The sequence below is a fragment of the Salvia miltiorrhiza genome, chromosome 4, assembly GCF_028751815.1.
Source record: "Salvia miltiorrhiza cultivar Shanhuang (shh) chromosome 4, IMPLAD_Smil_shh, whole genome shotgun sequence".
Classification (NCBI taxonomy): Eukaryota; Viridiplantae; Streptophyta; class Magnoliopsida; order Lamiales; family Lamiaceae; genus Salvia; species Salvia miltiorrhiza.
In genome coordinates this window covers 51,036,600-51,063,305 of record NC_080390.1, presented here as the reverse complement: position 1 = coordinate 51,063,305, position 26,706 = coordinate 51,036,600, and the positions used below count along the sequence as shown (strand labels likewise).

Below are 26,706 nucleotides of genomic sequence, written 5' to 3'. Positions count from 1 at the left end.
TACAAGCCAAATTTCTAGTAGTGCCTCGTCTTCTGTGGAGGTCATCTCCATCTCCCATGTACTTGTGATCAATAAATTTCTCTCCTTTTACCCTAAAAAAAATACTCCCTTTATTATATGTAAAATAAGTTGAGTTACTTATAAAATTCTCCCTTTATTATATGTAAAATAAGGAGAAGATGTAAAATAATTAAAAATGATAGGATCTATATTTTTATGAATTAAATTTACCATTTATCAAAACAAATTATTTCATATTTGTACAAATTACTTTTAATAGGATGAATGGAGTATCAGTCGGTTTGACCCTATTTTAATCTCCTAGTCCCAGCAATACATAATCTACTCTACACAACCGTAATCCCACGTTTGTGTTTCAATATGTACGTAAATTATAATGCTGATTTTGACATTTTGAGTTAGTACTACAATGAATTCAAAAGGAATTTTTGAAAATATCTCGCCTGTTACAAAACGATTGTTGAAGCTTATCTAAAAAATTAAGTGGCCCCGTCTCAAAAAAAAAAATAAAAATTAAGTGGCCCAACTACTAATGGAAAATAATATTTTATTTTTATATCCTTACATCAAAATTGGTTATGAAATGATTGAGGCCCTTATTAGCAGTTATATTCGGAACTTGCAAGTATTCCCTTTTATTTAAAAAAATAAAATAAAATAAAATAGAAACGAACAAACAATCTCTGATTTTTTCTATAAATAGGGCATACATTATTTTTTATATTTGCAAGTAAATTCCCTTTATCTATTTTTAACTTTCCTTCATCAGCGCCGAATTTTTCAATTGGCATATTAAGCCACCCACCCTGCCCACCCTTTTGCTTTTTTGCTCTCTCTTACTGTTTCCGGCTCCCCTCTCTGCAACTTTCCTTTGCTCGCATCAGAAGGTAAACATTTCCTATCCTATTTATTCTTGTTTATGCATATATGTGACGCATTAATGTGGTTTGTAAGCAATCTGATTGATTAGTTTGTACCTGCCAATTCTATTTTGTGTGCGTGTTTCTGTTTTGCTTTCCTAGTTGATAAGCAGCAGATGCATTGCTTTGATTTATACATGCTTGCAAATAGTTTGTGGTTGAAATGGCGTCTTCACGCTGTACAATTGATCAGGAAAAAGTCGGATTGAATTTAGATTAACGAGTCGGATTTAAAATACCATCAACAAAGAATCAATATTATAGCATGAATCAAGATGAAGTCGAGCAGCGTGGAGCTGGTTCCTCCTGGAAGTGACTCCGACACTCAACTCATTCATTCAGTCGAGAATTCAAGATATAACATAAAATCTCTGCGTGTGATGTGTAACACATACCTTTGCTTTGAAAAGAAATGGGGTATTTATAGAGATACCTAATGGATAGTGTGATAACTTGCTAAGAATATGCTAGGGGAAAAATAGTCATTTCAAAGTGTCACGCTTACCTGATGTCAAGTCAGCTTAGAGACCTTAGTATGAGTTCTGCTGTGATAAGTTCTGGCTTTGTAGATCTTGGCTAGATCTGTGCTAGCCAGGTCTGCTAGCTCTGCCCTATTTATCAGTTCTGATTATCAATTCTCTTATTATTCTTTATTTATCGAGTCCACTTCCTTTGAATTATGATTCAGATGTCTCTCGGCATAGTTTTCTGGCGTGCTTAGTTTTGCAATATATTATGGACGAAAGCATTTTGGCTTTGCTATCTTGGTTAGAGCTGCTCATCAGAGCTGTTATGCTCCATCAATTCTGACAAGCTATTCTAGTGCTTCAGCTCTGTGGGCTTTGTTAATCTAGGCGCAATAGGACTTGTACGATTTTGGTCCATATCAGAACCTATGAATTTAACCACGCTTCTTATCTTTAAACTGTGGGAATAAAGTGTGTATCTTTTCTTTGGGAGGTTCAATCTTGGTCAGATTGTTGATCAACAGCCTACCTTTAATGGTGGGAGTCAAGAAAGCACATAATATAGGATTTTCCAGACCAATCTCCACATACTTGCTCTGTTTAAGAGACAGCAGCGTTGTCCTAAATTTAGTCTTCTCAGCGTGGAATGGGCCCATCAAGAGTGTGACATGGCCGGCCTCTAGGAATTTAAGCTTGTTGAAATTAGATTCAGCCAAATTTCCTCCAATCCACAAGGGGGAGCATCCCCAAAGATCCAAGGTTTCAATCAACTTGAAGCGCTCCTCATATGATAAATTAGTTCCACATTGGTAACATTCACAACATCGAAATGATCCAATATTGGTGCATATGGGTCAGTTTGTTCATAGACAATAATATTTTTGGCATATCAGTAAAAACTTGAAATCTGGAGTAGTAGCAGTAGCCTTTATCCTTATGATGGACGCATACATACATCAACCTTCCTTTGGTTTCCAAGGGCGGCTACAGTTGCACTTGGTAGAGGCAAATTACATCAATTTATCTTGCTGTCGTAAGAGCGAGCCGGACTGTAATAAGAATGTGGCTGTTGGGCCGGGCACAGTGACATCAAAACTTCTACTTGCAGCTTCTGTGCATATGATTAGAATTTGTCACATTTTTAGCTCTCTTTGTATTACAAATATTCTCTTTATGAAAGGGCAAGATGACAGATCGCGTGCCATGTCTATTCTCTTTCCTTCATGGTATGCTATTGCTAGCTAAACTATTGCTCAAGCGCGTGTTCTCTTGAACACAATTGTTTAGTGGGATCCATCATCTTTTAGTTCATGCACATGTTTTTTCTTTTTTTGAAGCATTTAAGATGTTGATATAATGTCATCGAACTTTTCCTTCACTCCATCTCCATCCTTCAAAAGGACTCTTCATCTGATGGATTGTCTGCCTTTTCTAGAGCAGTAATGGGTCAAGAAATAGTTAGTGTCCGTTGATTATCTCCATTCCTGTTATGTGCTATCTTTGCTCTGAATGGAAACTCAAATATAGGCTTTGCCAGTATCTATTGGAAGCAAGTATTGCTTCCTGGTCTTCTGCATCCTGCCTTTTTAATGTTCCATCATTCATGCAGACCACATTGGTCACTATCATTAACTTGTATATAAACATTCTTTCAGCAATGCCAATTGAGTAGCTGCTCTTGAAAGTAGTAAGAGTGGTGTAGTTTTGTGATTTTAACTTTATATATGGTACAATGAGCAGAGTTTAATTAATCTTCCACTGTCAATTGTAGTAACTTTTGTGTGGGCCGTTTGTGGAAGCAAGGTAGTAACTTGACTTTCATGTTTTCTTTCTGACTTCTGTGTGCAAAAGTCATCCATTTGAACTGTATGTAGTCCTGTTTGGCAGCCTATCGACATGACGGAGGGCTCTTATTTAGTTTATCGTCTCTCAATGTGACTGAGAGTTATCAAACATTCTGTTTCACAAATATCTCTTTTACTGTAAATTGTTGATTACTTTGTTCAGGATTTCCAGCTGGGTGCAAATGAGGGATGTTCTGCGAGCAACATGGTTGCAGTTGTGTAAATTGATGAAGGTATGCTAAGGCCTCTTTCTCTATTACTGATTAATTTCAAAACTCAACAATGATGGTAACGTGAAAACGTGGTCACTTGTTTCTGTTGGCTCACAATAATGTATTGACATGGGAATCAATTCTTCTCCAGTTTTCTCCCCCTGCTCGTACATCTTTGAGGGAAAAAGCTATAGCAGTAGCAGGGAGAGTCACTACAGCTAAGGATAGAGAAAGTTCAAAGGTTTCTTGTCCGGTATGTTGGGATGTGATGAAGGCATCAGAAAACGCTGATCTAAGAATGACACTGGCAATACATCTAAGTTTATGGCACCCTGATGATGTTAAGTTGCAGTGGGATTTTATGCAGAGGAAAAAAGAATCAAGTGTTCATTTCCCGTCTTTAATTATCGGAGTTGGTGTGGCTGTTGGATTTGGAGCTCTTGTGGCCATTTCAGCCAAAAACCGGACCCAAAAACTGCATGTCAAATAGGGAAGGTAAATCTTGATTGAAGTTTAGATAGTAAATCATGACCATCAACTTCAATGATTCAGCGCTGAGATTTGGTGTTCTACACTATGTTTGATTTAGCCTGAATGTAAATGAAGCCCCGCTGAATTATTCTAATATTCTATCTTGTTCCCAAATATATTTCTTTAATGAAATTATATTGTTGCATTATATTTTTATCTTTTTAGTGTTGCGTATTGATAAGATATTGTTTGGTGATATGTGGCATCAAGCTCCGGATAGGTGTTAAAAGTAAAACCCTCATTTTACACATAGTAATACTGCGCTCATATCACCAATCGGATATTATATTGAATAAAGTGCCTAACCCTATCCGATTTGAAGGCAATATATGACTTTATTCATCCAATGCGGGTTTAACTTAATTAACTAATCATGAAGTATACATAAATATATACTCCATTTGTCCCTCAAATGAGCACCATCTTTGTCCGTTTCTTAAATGATTAGTCAGTTTAGTAAGTGTGCATCACTCATCATAAAAGTGAAACTCTTTTCCATTCACACATTCAATTAAAATCTCGTATCATTTTCAAAGATAGAATATAGATACTCATTTGGGAGATGGATGGAATAATATTTATTACTTAAGCTATATACGTACTTGCCACATATATAAATAATCTTAGGTAAGATGCCCAAATGCTAATCTTAATATACCAAATAAATATAACGATGCTTGAAGTCAAACAGGGGCATTGTATGAAGTCTTAATTGTATTATTTTGCTTTTCCAACGTTGTTCTAAATCTGCAGGGAGTATATAGTAGAATAATGCAGATGCATAGTAGAGATTTCATGAAATGAACTTGAATTATGAGTTCGAATATTACATATGGAAGGTAGAAGAAGTAAAGAAGCTGCCGCCGGCCCCAAAATAATGTGTTTCAAAGGAATTGGCAAGAAAGCATGACAAACACAATATATGGAGTAATTTTTTTTAAAAAAAATAACAAGAGAAAGAATTGAATAGAAAAGCGAACTAACTAAAGAAACTACCCCAGGAAATAATGAGTTTGTTAGGCTTAATAAGAATGCATGACAAGCAGAAGAGGATTAAAAACTGCATGAACCAAACGCATGATCTGAATATTCATGCACATATAAATATGAGTTTGTCGATTCGATGAAAGAAATATAGAGAAAGAAAAATGAATGAAAATATGGAAAGGCCAAAGGAAGTAGGGCACATTCTGGTGGTGTCCTCCCCTCTGCAAGGGCATGCAACACCCCTCTTCAAACTCTCACACAGAATGGCGAAACTGGGCATGAAGGTGACCTTCCTGACAATGGGTCTGCCAGAGGCAGAGGCAGGCGCTGACGCAGAAAGCGCGGAGTGGAATGAAGGGATGCGCATCATCTCACTTCACAGCGGCCTCCAAGTGGGAGGCGGCTGGGAAGATCAGAAGAAGCTGCACGGCAGAATCCACACAGTCATACCCTCATACATGGAGGAACTCCTCACGAAGAAAACGCAGAGCATAAGCGGCGTCATTGTGGATTCAGCCTTGGCCTGGATGCTCGCAATACCTAAGAAGATGGGCCTCAAGACTGCCGTATTTTGGTGCTCCAACGCCGGATGCTTGGCGCTAGGGTTTAAGATCCCGCACCTTCTCCAATCTAAATACATCGATCAAGATGGTAATTAATCAATTAATTAAGTCTATTAAGTTAGGGTTTGTATTAATTAATTTGGTGCGTACGCGCAGGGAGTCCACTGAAGGAGGAAAGAATCAAGCTACTAGCAGACATGCCGGAGATGAGAGAGAGCGATCTGATGTGGTATTTCCCAACCGACAAGGAGATACAGAAGTCGATGTTCCACGCCATCAAAGGCATCGTCCACCACATGGCCCAAGCCGATTGGATCATCGGCAACTGGTTCCACCGCCTCGATCCCGACGCCACCACCGTAACCCCAAACGTCCTCCCCCTCGGCCCCATCCTCGCCTCCGCCGACGCCGCCGCCAGCTCCGCCCAGACTCTCCGCGCCGAGGACTCCAGCTGCCTCGACTGGCTCGACGCGCAGCCGCCGAGATCCGTGGTCTACGTGGCGTTCGGCAGCACGGCCAGGTTCAGCCGCCGCCAGCTGGACGAGCTGGAGGCGGCGCTGGAGATGTCGGGGCGGCGGTTCCTGTGGGTGGCGTGGTCGGGGCTGACGGAGGGGCCGGAGCCGGCGTACAGCGAGGAATTCGCCGGGAGGGTGGGGGATCGGGGGAGGATGGTGGAGTGGGCGCCGCAGGAGGCGGTGCTGGGGCACGCGGCGACGGCGTGCTTCGTGACGCACTGCGGGTGGAACTCGTTCACGGAGAGCTTGAGCAATGGCGTGCCGGTGGTGTGCTGGCCGTATTTCGGGGATCAGATGTATACGCAGAGGTGCGCGTGCGAGGGGTGGAAGGTGGGGCTGAGATTGGAGGCGGATGAGGGCGGGGTTGTGAGGAGGGATGAGATTAGGCGGAGGGTGGAGGAGATTATGGAAGATCAGATCGTCAAGGAGAATGCCATGAGCTTTATGGGAATGGGGAGACAAAGCATCGCCAAAGGAGGCTCGTCTTCCAACAACTTGGACTATCTGCTCAAACAAATGAACTATCCACGTATATACTCACTCTATCAATAAATTGCGAATCATCTCAAATATCAAATAAATAATAAATGTATGTTTTATACTACAAGGACAAGAGTGGCGGGATATATATAATTATTCAGAAATTGATTTGTGGAACATGACTCCATCTCCAAGAAAATTTGGCACTTTATAAGATTGTCACTTCACCACTCTAATCTATATTTCAAATATTTTATGTGAGCACAGCATACACGTTTAGTCCACGTTTAGTCCTTGTTAGCATTATTTTTTTTATTTTATCCATTTATTTTTAATCTAATATTTCATAAATTATTACTGAGATAATTAATTCTATAAATTATCTAGATAAAAATCAATGTCCAATTTGTTCATTTTATTAATTATTCGAAGTTAAAGAAAATATATATGAACAAATCAAACTTTAATTTTTATCTAATTTATAAAATTAATTAATGAAGTTTAAATGAAAAGGATTCACCATAATTGATATGGTAAATTAAATGGTTGAGTTATATATATATATATATATATATATATATATATTGAGTGTAAATGAAGTTTAAAATATAATTAATGAGTTGTTTTCAAAAAAATAAAAGACTACATTCTTTGTACGGACGAAAGTAATAATAAAGACTACAAATTTCATGAAGAGATGGAGTATTATATTAATTATAAACTCCCTTACTAAAATATTGTTTTGTTATTTCATTTTAAAATTTATCAATAATTTAAAATTTTGAAAATTTTAATTTTAATTTATAAAAATTAGAAATTTGAAAAACAAATTAAATTATTCAATAAAATGATTATTTAGAGATATTAACACTTAGTTAAGTCTACCAATTGTATTTATGCTTTGGATTCCATTGCAGGCATGTTATAACCATACATCTTTGTCGATTGTCACAGACAAGAGAGCTCCGTCCACATAAAAGAGTTTTGTTTGAAATTGGACACATGTTTTAATAAAGTTGTTAGAGTTATTGTAAGTATAATAAATGTACAATTTGAAGGGATAGTGTTAGTACAAAAAAATAAAATAAATGTACATTATTAGTTAAAAAAATGAAATACAAGTACAATTTATAGTTAAATATATAATAGGAAATGTATGATGTAATAATTCAAAAAATGAAACCGAACTTTTTTCGTGAACAAAAAAATAACCTTTTTGGTAGAGGGAGGGAGTAATAATAATAATAAGAAGAAGAAGAAGAAAGAGGAGGAGAGTAATAATAATAATAAGAAGGAGGAGGAGGAGGTATATGCAGTCCGTTCGATGAAGTTCATAATTAGAGTAAATAATGGAACCAATACATTTGGAAATATACCTTTGGAATTGATGTTGATATCAAAAGTTTTACAAACAAAATCTGCTAAAACAAGAGATACTTTTTTATTTTGGGCACACCCTGGGGGAATCTTACGACGAAACCTAATGAAAATAAAATCATAGTTTAATAGTTGTCGCTAATTCATGCAGTTAAATTACGTTCTCTATATATAAAGCCCTTGAAAAATTGGAAGAGAGAGCATTCCTTGAAAATATATGTGTGGTAAAATGGGAGCGACAAAGGGCAAGAGAGGTCATGTCTTGGCAGTACCATTCCCAGCTCAAGGCCACGTGACGCCCTTACTCAAATTCTCCCGCCTCATTGCCTCTCACGGTGTCAAGCTCACTTTCGTCAACACACATTTCATACACAACAAATTAGCAGCAGCAACGAATTCCCACGCTCCTCAACTTGGCGTCGTGCTCGCTTCCATCTCCGACGGGCTGCCCGACGACGACGACCGAAGCGACGCTTTCAAGCTGTGGGAGAGCCTCAACAGCACGATGGCCGGCCACCTCACCGAGCTGATTGAGAAGATCAACGCTTCAAATTGCGATGAGAAGATCAGCTGCATCATCGCCGACGTCACGCTTGAATGGATTTTGGAGCTCGCTCGAGATTTCGGAGCTCAATCTTTCGGTTTTACCCCTGCCTCTGCCGCTTCCTTGGCTATGGTTCTTCAAATCCCCAATCTCATTCACCAAGGAAATCTTGATCTCAATGGTATGTAATTCTGTTGGTGGCAGACAAAAGTTTATGCTTTTACTTTTTGCTTTTCCTTTGTTGACTTCTTTTGCCGTAGTGAAAGTTGTAAGGAGAGAGAGAGAGCATTATTTCTGTAACTTCTTCATTTTTTGATAGAAGAGAGAAGAGAGAGCTGTGAGAGAAAAACAGAGAGCTTGGGGTGTGATATACACGAGAGATCGTGAGGTATTTGAAGAGGGTTTTTCCAGCGTGGGTTTGAGAGTGTAAGAGAGTGAGAGGTTGATCTCATCTTGGGTGTAATTCTCGATTCATTGTGTGACGAGTTCGCGGGTTGTGCGAATTGTCGGAGTTCTTCAATATTACGATTGGTATTGCTCCCGTGGACGTAGGCATTTGCCGAACCACGTAAATCTCTTGTCTCATTTATCGTCTTGCATATGATCTTGATTACTTGTGGAGATTTTCTTGTTTGCTAAGATTGGGGACGTTTCTCGGTTGTATGTGCGTTATAAATTATTTCCGCTGCATTGGTATTATTGTATGGATTTGCATTTGATACCAACAATTGGTATCAGAGCTTGATATCAAATTCGGGTGGTTGAGCTCAGATTTGAGGGGTATTGAGCTGGTCCTAGCAAAGGCGCATACCAGGTGTTCGACGAAATTCCTGAGAGAAACGAAAATCTGAAACAAGCTGAAAAATGACGTCTACGAGTGGTGCGGTCAAGATAAGAAAGTATGAGATAGCAAGGTTCAATGGGAAGAATGATTTTTCCTATTGGAGGATGCAAATGAAGAATTTGCTAATTTCACAAAAGCTTCACAAAGCTTTGGCGGGTAAAGAAAAGAAGTCAACAAAGGAAAAACAAAAAGTAAAAGCATAAACTTTTGTCTGCCACCAACAATTCTCCACCTCGTACTTCATTTGATAAACCTCAAATGTAGGACGAATACGAGCACCGCCCACGAACATGGACACCCGTACAAGCTGCACCACTTTTCCATGGTTGCCTACATACCCAATCCAGGGATCAAGCTCCTGTAGTTCGAACACAAAAGGATAAGCTCCACCTCACCCCAACACCGCTCCGAAAGGCTGTCCCGTTTGATTTTCAACACGGGTTGATATGTAGCAAGTCCAAACAGTGTTGAAACTTGCCACCAGTCACCACCTTGGTTAACATGTCTGCTGGGTTTTCATCTGTGTGCACTTTCATAAGAGAAATATCACCTTCCTCTATGACATCCCGCACATAATGATACCTGATATCAATATGCTTGGTACGAGCATGATGAACCTGATTCTTTGCCAAATGTATAGCACTCTGCTATCACACCACAGGTCCACGCGATCCTGCTTAATCCCAAAATCACCCAGAATACTCCACAGCCACAAAGCTTCCTTAACCCCCTCTGCCAAAGCCATGTACTCAGCCTCGGTAGTGGAAAGAGCCACTGTAGCCTGCAACATCGATCTCCAACTAACGGGGGCACCGTGTACACAGAACACATATCCCGTAGTAGATCGTCGTCTGTCTAGATCACCCGCATAATCCGAGTCCACAAACCCATTAACCTGACATGTATTTCCACTAAAACACAATCCTGTGTCGCTGGTACCCTTCAAGTACCTAAGGATCCACTTCACAGCTTCCCAGTGTGTCTTTCCAGGATTAGCCATAAACCTGCTCACAACACTAACTGCTTGTGAAATGTCCGGACGTGTACACACTATAGCATACATCAAACTGCCAACTGCACTAGTGTAAGGCACTTTCTCCATCAATTTTTTCTCTTCAGGTGAAGTGGGAGATTGCTTTCTAGAGAGCCTGAAATGAGGAGCCAACGGAGTTGCCACCGATTTTGCATCTTGCATCCCAAATCTCTGCACAACCCGCTCAATGTAGCTTTTCTGGCTCAGAAACAAAACACAGTTTGTCCTCTCTCTTCTAATCTCCATACCCAGTATTTTCTTAGCAGTGCCCAAATCCTTCATCTCAACTTGGTAAAGAGTTTGAGATGAAGGATTTGGGCACTGCTAAGAAAATACTGGGTATGGAGATTAGAAGAGAGAGGACAAACTGTGTTTTGTTCCTGAGCCAGAAAAGCTACATTGAGCGGGTTGTGCAGAGATTTGGGATGCAAGATGCAAAATCGGTGGCAACTCCGTTGGCTCCTCATTTCAGGCTCTCTAGAAAGCAATCTCCCACTTCACCTGAAGAGAAAAAATTGATGGAGAAAGTGCCTTACACTAGTGCAGTTGGCAGTTTGATGTATGCTATGGTGTGTACACGTCCGGACATTTCACAAGCAGTTAGTGTTGTGAGCAAGTTTATGGCTAATCCTGGAAAGACACACTGGGAAGCTGTGAAGTGGATCCTTAGGTACTTGAAGGGTACCAGCGACACAGGATTGTGTTTTAGTGGAAATACATGTCAGGTTAATGGGTTTGTGGACTCGGATTATGCGGGTGATCTAGACAGACGACGATCTACTACGGGATATGTGTTCTGTGTACACGGTGCCCCCGTTAGTTGGAGATCGATGTTGCAGGCTACAGTGGCTCTTTCCACTACCGAGGCTGAGTACATGGCTTTGGCAGAGGGGGTTAAGGAAGCTTTGTGGCTGTGGAGTATTCTGGGTGATTTTGGGATTAAGCAGGATCGCGTGGACCTGTGGTGTGATAGCCAGAGTGCTATACATTTGGCAAAGAATCAGGTTCATCATGCTCGTACCAAGCATATTGATATCAGGTATAATTTTGTGCGGGATGTCATAGAGGAAGGTGATATTTCTCTTATGAAAGTGCACACAGATGAAAACCCAGCAGACATGTTAACCAAGGTGGTGACTGGTGGCAAGTTTCAACACTGTTTGGACTTGCTACATATCAACCCGTGTTGAAAATCAAACGGGACAGCCTTTCGGGGCGGTGTTGGGGTGAGGTGGAGCTTATCCTTTTGTGTTCGAACTACAGGAGCTTGATCCCTGGATTGGGTATGTAGGCAACCATGGAAAAGTGGTGCAGCTTGTACGGGTGTCCATGTTCGTGGGCGGTGCTCATATTCGTCCTACATTTGAGGTTTATCAAATGAAGTACGAGGTGGAGAATTGTTGGTGGCAGACAAAAGTTTATGCTTTTACTTTTTGCTTTTCCTTTGTTGACTTCTTTTGCCGTAGTGAAAGTTGTAAGGAGAGAGAGAGAGCATTATTTCTGTAACTTCTTCATTTTTTGATAGAAGAGAGAAGAGAGAGCTGTGAGAGAAAAACAGAGAGCTTGGGGTGTGATATACACGAGAGATCGTGAGGTATTTGAAGAGGGTTTTTCCAGCGTGAGTTTGAGAGTGTAAGAGAGTGAGAGGTTGATCTCATCTTGGGTGTAATTCTCGATTCATTGTGTGACGAGTTCGCGGGTTGTGCGAATTGTCGGAGTTCTTCAATATTACGATTGGTATTGCTCCCGTGGACGTAGGCATTTGCCGAACCACGTAAATCTCTTGTCTCATTTATCGTCTTGCATATGATCTTGATTACTTGTGGAGATTTTCTTGTTTGCTAAGATTGGGGACGTTTCTCGGTTGTATGTGCGTTATAAATTGTTTCCGCTGCATTGGTATTATTGTATGGATTTGCATTTGATACAAACAAATTCCAAGGTTGTCTTGCAACAATATTGTTTTTGGCTTTTAATTATTTCATTGAAAAAACATTAATTATTTATAATTATTCGCCAAGATATTTTTGATGAAGCAAAAATAATTTGAAATTTAAAGTGATATTTTTCTTTATTTTTACTTAACGTAGGAACTCTGAAAGGGATTGAGAGTGTGAGGCTGACAGATGAAATACCCGCTTGGAGAAAAGATGAATTCGCTTGGAGCTTTCCTATTGACTTGAAAACTCAGAAAATCATGTTAGAATGCTGTCTTTGTGGGGAGAAATCCGCCAGATTTCGATCCACTTGGCTGCTCTGCAATACATTCTACGAACTCGAGTCCTCAGCTTGTGATTTGAGCCCTAAATTGTTGCCTATTGGGCCATTGCTGGACTCCCAATGTAGGGCAAATTGTAGCAGCTTTTATGTTGAAGATACGTCATGTTTAAGGTGGTTGGACGAGAAAGCAGTTGCCTCGGTGATCTATGTTTCTTTTGGGAGCTTGGCTGTTTTGTCCCACCACCAACTACAAGAGCTAGCGTTAGGGCTTGAGCTATCGGGTCGGCCCTTTTTGTGGGTCGTGAGGTCTAATCTCACCAATGACGGGTCACGGGTTGAGTACCCGGAGGGTTTCTTGGGGAGGGTGTGCAGTGGTGGGCTAGGGAAAATTGTCGAATGGGCGCCTCAAGAAAGGGTTTTGTCTCATCCCAGTGTTGGGTGTTTTTTGTCGCACTGTGGGTGGAACTCGACTTTGGAGGGCTTGGCTGCGGCCCTGCCCTTCTTGTGCTGGCCGTATTTTGCGGATCAGTACCACAACCAGAGCTACGTTTGTGACAAGTGGAAGATTGGATTGAGAATTGAGCAAGATGAGAATGGGATTAGGGGTCGGGATGAAATCAAGAAGAAAATTGAAATAGTGGTTGGTGATGATGATATCAAAGCAAATGCATTGAGGTTGAAGGAGATGGCTACAATGAGTGTTGCTCAAGAGGGATCCTCTTTTCTGAATTTTCAGAGATTCATTGATCATCTTATTATGGAATAAAAGAGATGACTACTATACAGTATACTATCAAGAAACATATATAGGTCGTAACATTGTCTTTTTATTTAATTTTGTTAGTGTTTTATGATAATAGTATTTTTGCTCCATTATATTGTTATTAATATATCGAGTTAAGTATTACATGATTCCAAATGCCCAATCAGAATTGCTTACTTTTTTTTTTTTTGAGGAATTTTTATTTGCAAGTTGATGGACTTATCTTTTTGTTTTTTCATGTTGAAAGGGAAATCCGTACAATTTCTTTAAATTAAGAGCATGCACACATCAGTTTCCAAGTACAGAAAGAAAATCAATATTTCATTTTTTTTCCTTTTTTTAAACCCAGTTCTTAAAATTATTACAAACTGTAGGACTACAAGTTAAAAGCATTTGATATATTAAGGTTTACTACCAAAGGATGAGGTCAATGGATTGGATGAAGAGGAGACAAATTTGTGAGTGAAGAAATTAAATAACATGATCTGTAAAATTAATTAATAGTATATGCGACAAGATATATATAGGTAAATAAAAGTTGTATATAGATATTTAGTTTGTGTAGAATTAAGTTAATTGTCTATGTTTGTACAAGTTGATCCGCTACCATAGTAGTAGCGTCTTTATGCTCGCACACACAAAGTTTCCATCCGCCAAATGGTAAATCCTTACAATACGACCTAATTAGCTTCTCTTTGTAGGCTTTTTTGCATATGCCTGCACATTCAGCTTCATTGCATTTTATTGTGATTGTCTGACCATCTCCAACCCTTGAACCATACACCAAAATCACCAAAAATATTATTGCACTCATTTGCAAGCTAAAACGTGCCATTCAGCTTAACTTAATTAATATGATTTTTTTCTTTTTTGATGCTGTGTATGTGTATCTTTTGTTTTGAGGTAAACGTTCCCTATTTATACTAAAAACTTAGAGATCAGTGCCCAATATTTTTCTCCTGCATATTTAATTCAACGAACATTATTGCAGAAATAGTAAATTATACTTAAGGCATCTATATATTTTTGAACATCAGTCTTTTTTTCAATTTTTTCATTCGTACGTCTTCGGGAAAGATCTTTTTAAATGAAGGAAATCAGTGTGTCATGCATGATATATATCTCGCGAACAGCATGCCGTAAATCACTTATACTGATTCTAGGAAATCTTCCATATAAAAGAAGATTTATTTTAATATTGTAATTTAATTATCTTTTCCTTATTTGTATTCGATGTTGTTTTCAATTTTTAGATGATAAATAAGTAGAAGTCAGTAATTTTTGCCTTTCAAAAAGTGCCTCATGATCATTTATTATAATCTGGAGATTCCGGAATGATGAGATTAGTTGATATGAATATATTAAGATAAAAGTTTTTAAAGATGCAATGCCCTTCAACAAAAGAGTATTTAATTTAAACCGTCGAAACATATTATTCTAACCAGGTTGCTTTGTATGCTGGGTTGATTTTTTGTGAGGATCAAAATCATAGTATTAATTAGTTAATTAATTACAATAATGGTAGAATGATGATCACTACAAGAAAATAAGCAATTTGCTAAGAAATTTAACGACACTAAAGGATCCATCGGACTTAACGACGGATTGTCCATGCAACGGTAGTAGTTGACTAGTTGTATCAATGTTTTAAAATAGGACCTTGCTATTTGGATCAATTTGATCCGGATCAAATTCAAAAAATAATTAATGTTCAACATAAAAAGACATATTTACCCTTTATGTATTTTTCATTTTAATATTAATGAAATATGTATATATATTATTGGGAACATTATTTTCAATAAATACTTTTGTGTTTTCATGAGAAGTTTGACTAGTTTATAATATATTTTGTAAACCAACATGAATGTAGTATTTAATTACTCAATCATGCATTTGTAAATATCATGCTTTGATATTTACGTTTTTTATTTTTATTTTTGTTAAAATGTTTTACTTTTATTTTCCTGAAGTGTTTCTTTACTTTTATTTTTGTTATGTATGCTTTTCTTTTTTGTAAACACACCCTTTATTTAAATAAAAAATATTACAAAAACAAAAATATGAAACAAATTAAACATAAAAACATAGATATCAAAGTAAAATTAATATATTTTGTAAACCAACATGAATGTATTTAATTACTCAATCATGCATTTGTAAATATCATGCTTTGATATTTACGTTTTTTATTTTTTTTTTGTTAAAATGTTTTACTTTTATTTTCCTGAAGTGTTTCTTTACTTTTATTTTTGTTATGTATGCTTTTCTTTTTTGTAAACACACCCTTTATTTAAATAAAAAATATTACAAAAACAAAAATATGAAACAAATTAAACATAAAAACATAGATATAAAAGTAAGTATACTAAAGTTGTATTAATACGTATGTACTATTCCATGTCCAAAAATAAATAAAAAATACGTCTCTATTAATAGTGTTCTCTAGTTTTTTTGATAGAATTATATTCCCCTAGTTAAAACTTAAAATCTTCATAAAATATTCATGAAAAGAAATGTTTAATTTTGAGTGTATAAATTAAATTAAGTTCATGAATCTATTATTTTCATGACATGCATGAATCTGTTTTTTTTTTTTTTTTGTTAATTAACATGCTTTAATACGTCTTATTTTACTTTCAAAGTATTAATGAGACTATTCAAGTTTCTTGCGAAAAGAATTGTATAATTTCATTGAATCTATAATCAATTGCTACAATTGAAGTATATATTTTTCTTGCTCACAAATATATATGAATAACAACTTTAGCTTTAGTGATCGCCAACACAATTTAAAAATATATTATGTACTTTTCATTCTTTTTCGATGGATATCTTAATGCATTATGAAAGTTATTGCTTAATATATACGAAAAAACGGCTTAACTACAGTGATTGTATTAGTTTTGTAGCTTTTAGTATGGTAACTTGATGAAAATAAACTATACTTTATTAAATATAATTAATTCATAATTTTTAATATTCATCAACTATAAACAAAAGTTCAATATTTTATCAAGGGTAGAGGGTTTACAATTTCGTACATCGTCCTTGCATATATACATTTTTTTTAAATTTCAAAAACACATGCACACATGAGTCAATCCACTGACTTTAAGATTGTTTGAGAAGCATTTTGTATTTAACAATAAATATTATTTAAAAGTTTTTTTTATATTTAAATTATGAAAATAATATTATATGAATGTTAAAATTTTATGTTATACAAGAAACGGGTAGGAACAATTATTGCTCGTGATATCGAAATAAAAATGATCGCAGATGTTGTTAGAATAGGATGTGTAAATGTTTGAAATGATGTCTATTATTGAAACTTTAGATGCATTAAGCAATGCCAATGTACACTAAAGGAGATCGATAGATGCATAACAATCATTAACACCACCATTTGTTAAATCTCTAATACATATACTTATTATTTACATTTACTGAACATGTGTGATCATTTAATACAAAAATATGTTATTATTTCATTTAAAGTCTATTTTAATAATATATATTACCAATATAAATTTTCATAATATTATAAACTTTGGTTGGACAATTTATTTACATTTATCCGTATGACTAACAAATATAAAATATTAAAAAGATAAAAAAATTAACTAATAATTTAATTTACGCAATATGAATTTTTTTCATAATATTATAAACTTAGGCAATATGTTACTATTTATGTAATTGGTTGAGCTTTCATATATATATGATATTATTTATTTACAAATATATATATATATATATATATATATATATATATATATATATAGGGTTGGTATCTAGTGTGTATTTAATCTAATTGTGAAACCTAGGAACTATTCTAGTCCATAGATTAATGAAGATCAACGGTTCATATCTAAACATATATCTAATTGCTGTAAACTTAAAACAAATACGCATAGACGACATAGTAATAGATAGGGGTAATTTAGTGAACAAAACATTCTTTTAATTTTGGAAGATACATCAAATCCCTTAATTACCGTTCAACCATTTAATTACTGACTACCTTTTCACCTACCAGTCAATTTTTAGTTCACCCATCGCCGTCTTCGTCACTTTCAACCCTAGTGTGTGCGATTTCCGGTGGATCCCTATGCTTATAATACCCTATCCAATAAATCCCTATTTATTGGATAAATAGATGCATGTGGGGAGAAAACTGGTGATGTCCACGTGACATCGGAGCAAACTTGTATTGAACAAGATACTGTTCATGAGAATATTGCTGATACGACGACACCGCATAGGAAAACAACAAGGAGCACATCAGGGATAACAAAAAAAGGTACATTTTTTTAAATGTTCTTTTTTTTTCTGCAAAATATGGATTTGTTCATTAAAAATGTGTTTTGTTCATTGAGTTTGTCCATTTAAAATGGGTATTGTTCATTTAAAAGGTAATCATTTCTTTATGAAATATAAATTTTATATATTAAGTTTCCGTTAGGACGAACTAATTAATATATGTATTTTATTGGATGAATAGATGCAAGTGGGGAAAAAACTGCACCAATCCACGTGACATCGGAGCAACCTTCTACTGAGCAAGATCCTGTTCATAGGAGAAGAACGAGAAGCGCGTCAGGGATAACAAAAAAAGGTACATTTTTTAAAATGTTCGTTTGTTTCATCAAATTATGGATTTGTTCATTTAAAATCCATTTTTGTTCATTTAAAGTTCAAATGTCTATTATGTGCGTACTCCATAATCTAATGTTCGTATGAGGAGAATTGTATAATTATTGAATAAAGAAGGACCTTGTTCATTGATTTTATATATCTGTTCGTTAGATTTGTACATTGTTCATTTATTTAATAGTATGTTCACTGTGTAATTGTCCGAACAGTAGTTGGCGCAGAGAAACCAGGTAACGAGGCTAAGGTTGGTCCTCCGGTTCAAGGTAATTTTAAAAGTGTTTATATACTTATCCACATTTTTCCAAACTCAAAATCGTTAACCATGTTAAAATGAATATAGGGACACCAGATGAAAAAAAACGAAGGCGCTACACAAGAGACGAAAAAGGAAAGGGTGTTAAGGATCATGGTACGTTAATCAAATGTGGATGTTGTACAATAAAAACCTAAAATGTAATATCTAAGTTGTAACCAAAATTAGAAGATATCATGCAATCATGAACGCATGATTATAGGGATGACAGTACTCATTTCGGTTATGTGTTGATTGTCAAAAGTCAAATAAACCCTTTCTTACTAAAATGAATTAAACAGCCGAAAAATGCTCAGCCGTTTGATCTCCAATAATCTACGGTTTATATTGGTTCCCCGTTCTCACAATTATCTTCTATTTACATATGATCCATTATATATATATATATATATATATGTATATATATATATATATCTATATATATGGCGGGCTAAAATAAGTACACTTCTTAAAATATAAAATAAGAATCATTTTCAGCCCTTAGATCATCAAGATCTACGGTTGATTCAACATCCTGTTGGATGAATTCATGATCCTGAGTTCGAATCCCAAAAGTAGCAAAAAATTATTTTTCGCAATCCATACCTTTATACAGCGAATTGATATGTGTTCTACATAAAATTCTAACTCAGAATCCCAAAAGTAGCAAAAATTTATTTTTCGCAATTCATACCTTTATACAACGAATTGATATGTGTTCTACATAAAATTCATACTTTATTTGTAGTTGTTATTTTTAATTTTAAGAGGTTCTCTCACGATAGCCCTCCTATATATATATATGTGTGTGTGTGTGTGTGTGTGTGTGTGTGTGTGTATATTTATATGTTTATGTATATCACATACTTAATAAATTAGAATAATTTGTACAAGTAATTATTTTTAGTATGAAAAAAAAATTGTGTGAGTTTGAGCCTATTGTAATCTCCAATGAAATCATGAATAAATTACGAAGAATTTGAGTTTACTAATTTTAATGTGTGTGAGATTGAACCTATCGTAGATCTTGATGATCTAACGGGTGAAAATAGTTTATATTTTATATTCTAAAAACATTGTAAAAGTTTTTTATCTCCTAAAATTATGAATTAATTATAATATATACATAAAATATTTTATATATACCCTTCAAAAAGTACAAAGTAATTATTTTTAGTATGACAAAAAAATTGTGTGAGATTGAGCCTATTGTAATCTCCAATGAAATCATGAATAAATTACGAAGAATTTGAGATTGAGCCTATCGTAGATCTTGACGATCTAACGGGTGAAAATAGTTTATATTTTATATTCTAAAAAAATTACATTAAAATTAGTAAACTCAAATTCTTCGTAATTTATTCATGATTTTATTGGATATTACAATAGCTAGGCTCAATCTCACACAATTTTTTTTTCATACTAAAAATAATTACTTGTACAAAATATTCTAATTTTATTAAGTATGTGATATACATATACATATATACAATACTAAATTAGAATATATATTATATTACATTTTATGACTTTTTATATTTTGGGTTGTGTTTCGAATAATTACGATCTCATGGAAAATACTAAAATCAAGATGATGTTGAAAAATACACAATACTTGATTATTAATAATAATAATAATAATAATAATAATAATAATAATAATAATAATAATAATAATAATAATTGGGGGTGTTTAAATAAAAAAATGTTACAAACTTTTATAATCTTGATAAATAATGATACAAACTTGATAAATAATAATAATAAAAATGTTACAATACTCATTAATGATTTATGTAAAGAAATTTAATTTAAATATATGAGTGGATTTTGAAAATGGCCACTTTCATATTGTAAAATTAAAATCTAGCCTATGAAATAAAAACATAAAAAAATGGCCACTGTTACCAAAATACCCTTCCACATTAAAAATTAAAAAAATGGCCACTTTACACCACCCCTTTAAAAAATCCCGCAATTCACAACCAGTGTGAATTCACAACCAAAATTTTTTGGTTGTGAATTCACACTGGTTGTGAATTGAGAATTCACAACCAGTCAAATTTACAACCATAATTTTTTGTTTGTGAATTCACAACTAGTCGAATTCACAGCCAAATTTTAATTCACAACCAGTCGAATTCACAACAAAAAATTAATTCACAACTAGAATTTTTTGGTTGTGAATTCACAACAAACGAATTCACAACCAAAATTTAATTCACAACCAGATTTATGTTGGTTGTGAATTCACAATCAGTCGAATTCACAACCTGAATTTAATTCACAATTAGAATTTATTTTGATTGTTAATTAAAGTAGTTGTGAATTTGAGTTTTTAAAGTTTGAATTCACAATTAAAACTGTAATTTATTTTGATTGTGAATTTATAGATTTGGTTGTAAATTCAAGAATATTAAGTTGTGAATTCATCGAGCTAGTTGTGAATTCAAGAACATTAAGTTGTGAATTCATCGACCTGATTGTGAATTCTTAAATCTAGTTGTGAATTCATAAATATAGTCGTGAATTCAAGAACATTAAATTGTGAATTCATAAATTTGATTGTGAATTGAGGTTTAGATAAACATGCATCATCATATCTGCTAATGTTGATAAGTCTCTATCCTCCCCCTCCCCCATTTACAAGATGCAGACACCAAATTTCCATCAATTGTAATCTTAGCACAAAAGAAAATTTAAAAAAACTCTCGTGACCCTCACCACCTTCTTTCTCCCTCCTTCACTCTTCTCTCTCTCTAGCTGGGTCTGGGCAAAAGATATTCCTTCATCAGACAAAGACTCTTAATCAAATCCATTCTTAAGAAAGTGTAGAGTCACCAAAACCAAGCTAAATCAAATCTAAGCACACGCCATCGGAATTGAACGCGAAATCAAATCTAAGCACACCAAAACTCAATTAAATCAAATTTAAGCACACAGAAACTTCAAACTCTAAGCACACGAAACTCCAAAACTAAGCTAAATCAAATCCAAAAAGTCGCCGTCGGGATTGGACACGCCGTTCGAATCTGGATGGCTGGCGTCGTCGTCGGCGCTGCGATGGCAGAGCACGGCTCGATCGGGGAAAATCGGCGAAGTCACCGTTAGGATTGGACGCGCCGCTGGAATCTGGATGGTTTGCTTCGTCGTCGGCGCTGCAATGGCGGATCTGGCTTCTCTTTGCCGGACATAACTCAGATGAATTGAATCCGATGACTCCAAGTCCTAATCGAAAGAGAGAGATAGAAAGAGGCGTCGCGGTGGTGGTGGCTGTGCGGCGTTGACGCTGCGATTGCCGGAGATTGAGTGACGGCGGCGCGGGGGATGGGCGGCGAGAGGGAGAGGGAGAGGGAGAGAGAGAGAGCGTAAAGAGGGAGAGAACAGCGAGAGAGAGAGTGAGGAGAGAGAGAGTAAAAAATTATGAATTTGTGGGGAATGAATTTGTGGCTAATTTTTTAATTTTTATTGTTAGGGGTAATTTTGTACTTTTACACAAAAAATGGCTAAATTTTAAAGTTTTTATTTGACTGGCCAATTTTTAAGTTTACTATATGAAAGTGGCCAATTTCATATATTAACTCTAAATATATTATCCAACATAATAATAATAATAATAATAATAATAATAATAATAATATAAATATTTAAAATTTTAAATTGAAACACTTTTTATAGTGATTGGGGGTGTTTAAATAAAAAATGTTACAAAAACAAAAAAGTCAGATAAAACATAAAAACATATTAAAAAACAAGTTCTTTATATATACCAAACTAATTATTTTCTTAAATAAACAAAAATCCTACGAATTATGAAATGTTTAATTTTTTATAAAAAAAAAATTAAATGAAATGTTCAATTTTACATAGCACCGAATTTTATGTATCCTATATATGTTCAATGTATTGATTTAAGTGCATATGTTCATGAACTTAATTTATGGCCTAGAAAATTGAAAAGACATTCAATTTATATTCACAATATATTAAATTTAGTATTTTAAAATAATAAACTTTTATAAGGGGCATTTAAGGTAAAACACATTTTCAGTTATTTTTTTTGGACTTTTATACCCCTACTGATCCGGATCAAATTGATCCGTATAGATTTATCCTTTAAAATATTTTTAAAAAATTTCATCGTTGGCGCTTCATTAATAAAGAACATATTTTTATTATTTAACTTAATTGGTTGTCGTTAACGCGATGTTGAATATTGATTTTATCTATAATTTTTATATTAATATATAGTATATTGTAATCATAAAGACAGCGTTAAATGTCAGAGTATATATTTATTTATCTATTTTGTTAAATTAGTTGGGCGCCAATAGTCGTTAAATATATTTCATTTTTTATTATATTTAATAAATTACCCACCCATCATTGGTGCGTCATTAAATATATATATTAAATTAATCTTTCATCGATTAATAGTTGTTAAATATGATTTATTTTTTAAATATATTTATTAAAGGGTTAAGTATCAAATAAGCCCCTAACATAGAGGCCCTTATCACGTTTAGATCCCTATAGTCGAAGTTGGGCCAACTAAACCCTCAAACTGCCTAATTTCGAACAATTAGCCCCTCCGACTTAACGGTCGTTTAACACCGTTAACTATTTTAAATTATTATTTTTTTATTTCGTTGGTGGTGGGACCCACCCCTTCTTCTTCGCCAAGCTCACCGAAAACAACCGCAGAAGCAGATTTCGAGACTCCATCGCAATCAAATTCAAGTTCTCCATCAAATTTGCACAACCGCAGACGCAGCGCTGCCATTGTCACCATTAGACTCTTCTACGACATTTCGTCAAACACCTGAGCTGCCAACTAGAGTTGAGCTCTTGAACAATGGTGTCTCCCTCAATTTTTCAGAATTATTCTTCGAAACCTTCACTGAATTCCCCCGATCACTGAATTAAAATAGTTAATTTGGGCAAAGATCTGGGCTTTCTCTCCAATCGAGCCCTCGAAGAAGATGAAGCATCAGAGTATTTCCGGCTGCCGATGTGGGTTCCATTTCCTCCCGTCGTCGATGTGGGTTCGTCTTTCCGCCGTCGATATCCCTCCCGTCGTCACAGCTGCCACACAACTCCACTTCCTCCTCATCTGCCGCTGCCGAGCCGAATTGAGCGAGGGTGTGTTGGAGGTCGGTGCGCAGGGAATTCCCCGCCGCCTCGTTCGTCTGCGCCATCTCTCGCCATAGCTGGTTCTCAACGTAGAGGCCCTTGGCCTTTTCCTGAAGCATTAGATTCAATTTCGCCATTTTCTTGATTTGATCGTCTTTCTCTCTCAACGTTTTCATCACCGATTCTCCAATCCTTGCGATCAGAATTCAACAAATCTAATTGGTGCATCAGAAGCATTACATGTTCGCAAATAATAGCGTCGATCTCCAACTGGTATTGCTGGATTTGAGGCAAGATATTTTCGCCCAAGAACTGAGAGCCGCTCCGGCGTAGAATTCATCTGCGGCCCACCGATTAAAAAAAATGAAAACAAACGGCATCAACTGACCGTTAGAGGCGAGGGCTCGATTGTTCGAAATTAGGCAGTTTGAGGGTTTAGTTGGCCCAACTTCGACTATAGGGATCTAAACGTGATAAGGGCCTCTATGTTAGGGGCTTAATTATTTAATACTTAACCCTTTAGTTGGAGCGTCGTTAAATATATTAAATTAATCTTTCATGGTTGAATAGTCATTAAACATTATTTATTTTTAATATATTTATTAATTAAATTAAGCGCCTGTCATTGGCTTGAATTCCAGGCTACTAGTAAATAGACACAAGTAACAAGAATATATCCATCTACTACGTAGACTCTCGTAGTGCTTTGATCATGTCGCGCAATTAGTAAATTGTTGCAAACATGTTTTATCCTTGTAAAAATATATTTCAATAATATAATTATTAATTTGCATGTTCATAAGAGATTCGATAGAAGAACATTCTTGTCGCGTATGCATAGTACAATACTTAATTTCCTGAGGATGTATTTTAAGGAATGACAATTCGACATACGGGCACAGTTTCAGGGCGTACGTACGGTTTGAATTTGTACGATATTGTTAAATTTTCGTTGTTAACAATGCATTTTTCGTAGTCGATCTATTTAAAAAATTGGATTGCAGTGATATATTATCTGAAATTTAATTAATAAATTATTATTATTAGAAAAATCATTATTCTCAAGCAGATTATTGTTAATTCGATCCTTTGAATTTTATATTAATTAAATAATAATAATATTAATAATAATAGTATGTTAATGTAAATAGAAAATTTATGAAAGCTCAAAGTCAAACCAAACCTTCTAAATATGAACAGTTTACAAAATCAAATGTCTGACATATATAATCCATGCTGCTTTCCTAAATGATTTTTACCAGTTTCCTTGCGTCGCCCCCTTGCCACAAAAAAGAAAAAAAAAAGAAAAAAAAAACTAATTAATACATTTTCATCAACACTTTCAAAATCGGAATAGGGCACGGCCGGCCACGTGATAAAGACTACAAATAATAGAATATATATTATAGTATATATTTCTCATAATGATATACATAGACTACATATACTTATTCTGAAAAAATGCAAAAAAAATCTGAGAAAATTAGCAATGATTTCACTTCCAATTAATCCAAAAACAAAGAAAATTGACCTATTTAATTGTTGTTTTGTGAATATTTATGGAGTATTTCGCATCACTAACTTGAGCAAATGCAAAATCCCATTCAGTTGAATTTCATCAAATGTGATTATCCAAATATTTGGCTCACCCGCATATATGTATATTTTGACGTTCGTATAGATTCCATATCAGATTTGAAGAATTATATTGCTAAAACAAGTGAGTCAACATGATAAACTTTGGCAGCAAACTTTCATGACGATTATAAATAGACGTCCACAACGTGTCAAGAAACATATAACTAGCTAGCTAGCTTGATCCATTGTACTAATTAATATTCCAATATAATAGATATATATTGAGATTTTAATTTAGTTACACATGGGTTTTGATGAAGTGATGTTGCTTGGTTTAGCAGGCATTTGTGCAGTATTTTTGTGTGTTAATGCGAGTGGAAGTGACAACGATACTACCATCTTAGAAGGGCATGGATGGGATCTCGCTCGTGCAACCTTCTACGGCCCACCCGATGCCAATGATGGAATGGGTAAATATTTACTTTCCACCATATGCTTCTTTATATATATACCACCTCAATTGGTATATATAAGTTACAAATTTAATGATATAGTATATTTTAAAAGTAGATAAATTTTGTCATAATATTAAAGACTTTTATATATAAAATAATTTTTAATTGTCTATATTGAAATAAATAAAATTTGTGTATATTACAAATGTTAAATTGTCCTTAAATTTTAAAAAATAAGTAGGGATGTTATAAATGTGTGAGAATTTGTAAAATAAACACATTACCTCGTACATATATATATATATCTAATAATATCATGAAGTGATTACTATATATATAGTCTCATTTTATTTTATTTTTATTAATAAATGACATAAGTAAATAAAAAAATTTAAAGACCGCACGCATGACGATGGACTCGAATCCAGGACCTCAGACCTTGGGCATTAATCACCTACCGCTAGACCAACACATGCACAAACAAAGTATATGGTCTCATTTTTGTTAATGCTAATACAACACGACTAGTGTAGGTGTAGAAATTATGAAGGAAATAATTGTTAAATTAAAAAGAAAACTTTATGCATGCACGTATACAAGGATTACATATTTAAAAACATGTAGCCTAATTAATTTTTTGGTTTTTGGTAGGAGGAGCATGTGGATACACAAACGTGTTCCAGCAAGGGTACGGCCAAGAGACGACGGCTCTAAGCACCGCCCTGTTCAACGACGGGGCCGCGTGCGGAGCATGCTTCGAGATCGTGTGCGTGAACGCTCCGCAGGCGTGCAAGAAGGGCGTGATTCGCGTGACGGCGACCAACTTCTGCCCGCCCGACTACAGCAAGACCCAGGATCTGTGGTGCAACCCGCCTCAGAAACATTTCGACCTAGCACAGCCCATGTTCCTCAAGATCGCCGAGTACAGGGCCGGCGTGGTGCCCGTCGCCTACAGGCGGGTCAAGTGCGGCAAGAGGGGCGGAATCAAATTCGTAATGGGCGGGAACAATTACTGGACACTCGTCCTCGTCTACAACGTGGGAGGCGTGGGCGACGTCAAATCCGTGAGGGTGAGAAGCTCCGGCTCCGACTGGACTTGGATGAGCCGCAACTGGGGCCAGAATTGGCAGCTCACCCAGAGCCTGCTGGGGAAGACTCTGTCTTTTGAGGTCACCACTAGTGATGGGTCTGTCATGCAGGAAATCGACGTGGTTCCAAGCAGTTGGGGATTTGGGATGACTTTTGAGGGCAAGTATAATTTCCATTAG

General features: G+C 35.6%; 4 protein-coding genes across 4 annotated transcripts; all 4 read left to right on the top strand.

Moving 5' to 3' along the window:
- The first annotated feature begins 642 nt into the window (after window positions 1–642).
- Window positions 643–4,137, top strand: LOC131020351 (uncharacterized). The gene is made up of 3 exons (XM_057949107.1): window positions 643–908; window positions 3,416–3,485; window positions 3,616–4,137. The coding sequence occupies exons 2-3, from the start codon at window positions 3,435–3,437 to the stop codon at window positions 3,952–3,954; spliced, it is 390 nt and encodes a 129-aa protein (XP_057805090.1). The 5' UTR covers window positions 643–908; window positions 3,416–3,434; the 3' UTR covers window positions 3,955–4,137.
- Window positions 4,138–5,131: 994 nt separating this feature from the next.
- LOC131020350 (UDP-glycosyltransferase 83A1-like) lies at window positions 5,132–6,719 on the top strand. The gene is made up of 2 exons (XM_057949106.1): window positions 5,132–5,633; window positions 5,702–6,719. The coding sequence occupies exons 1-2, from the start codon at window positions 5,144–5,146 to the stop codon at window positions 6,610–6,612; spliced, it is 1,401 nt and encodes a 466-aa protein (XP_057805089.1). The 5' UTR covers window positions 5,132–5,143; the 3' UTR covers window positions 6,613–6,719.
- A 1,215-nt stretch (window positions 6,720–7,934) lies between these two features.
- Window positions 7,935–13,354, top strand: LOC131020349 (UDP-glycosyltransferase 83A1-like). Its single transcript, XM_057949105.1, has 2 exons — window positions 7,935–8,642; window positions 12,429–13,354. Exons 1-2 carry the CDS (start codon window positions 8,135–8,137, stop codon window positions 13,322–13,324), a joined length of 1,404 nt encoding a protein of 467 aa, XP_057805088.1. The 5' UTR covers window positions 7,935–8,134; the 3' UTR covers window positions 13,325–13,354.
- An 11,933-nt stretch (window positions 13,355–25,287) lies between these two features.
- Window positions 25,288–26,706, top strand: LOC131023573 (expansin-A4-like). Its single transcript, XM_057953117.1, has 2 exons — window positions 25,288–25,453; window positions 26,066–26,706. Exons 1-2 carry the CDS (start codon window positions 25,288–25,290, stop codon window positions 26,704–26,706), a joined length of 807 nt encoding a protein of 268 aa, XP_057809100.1.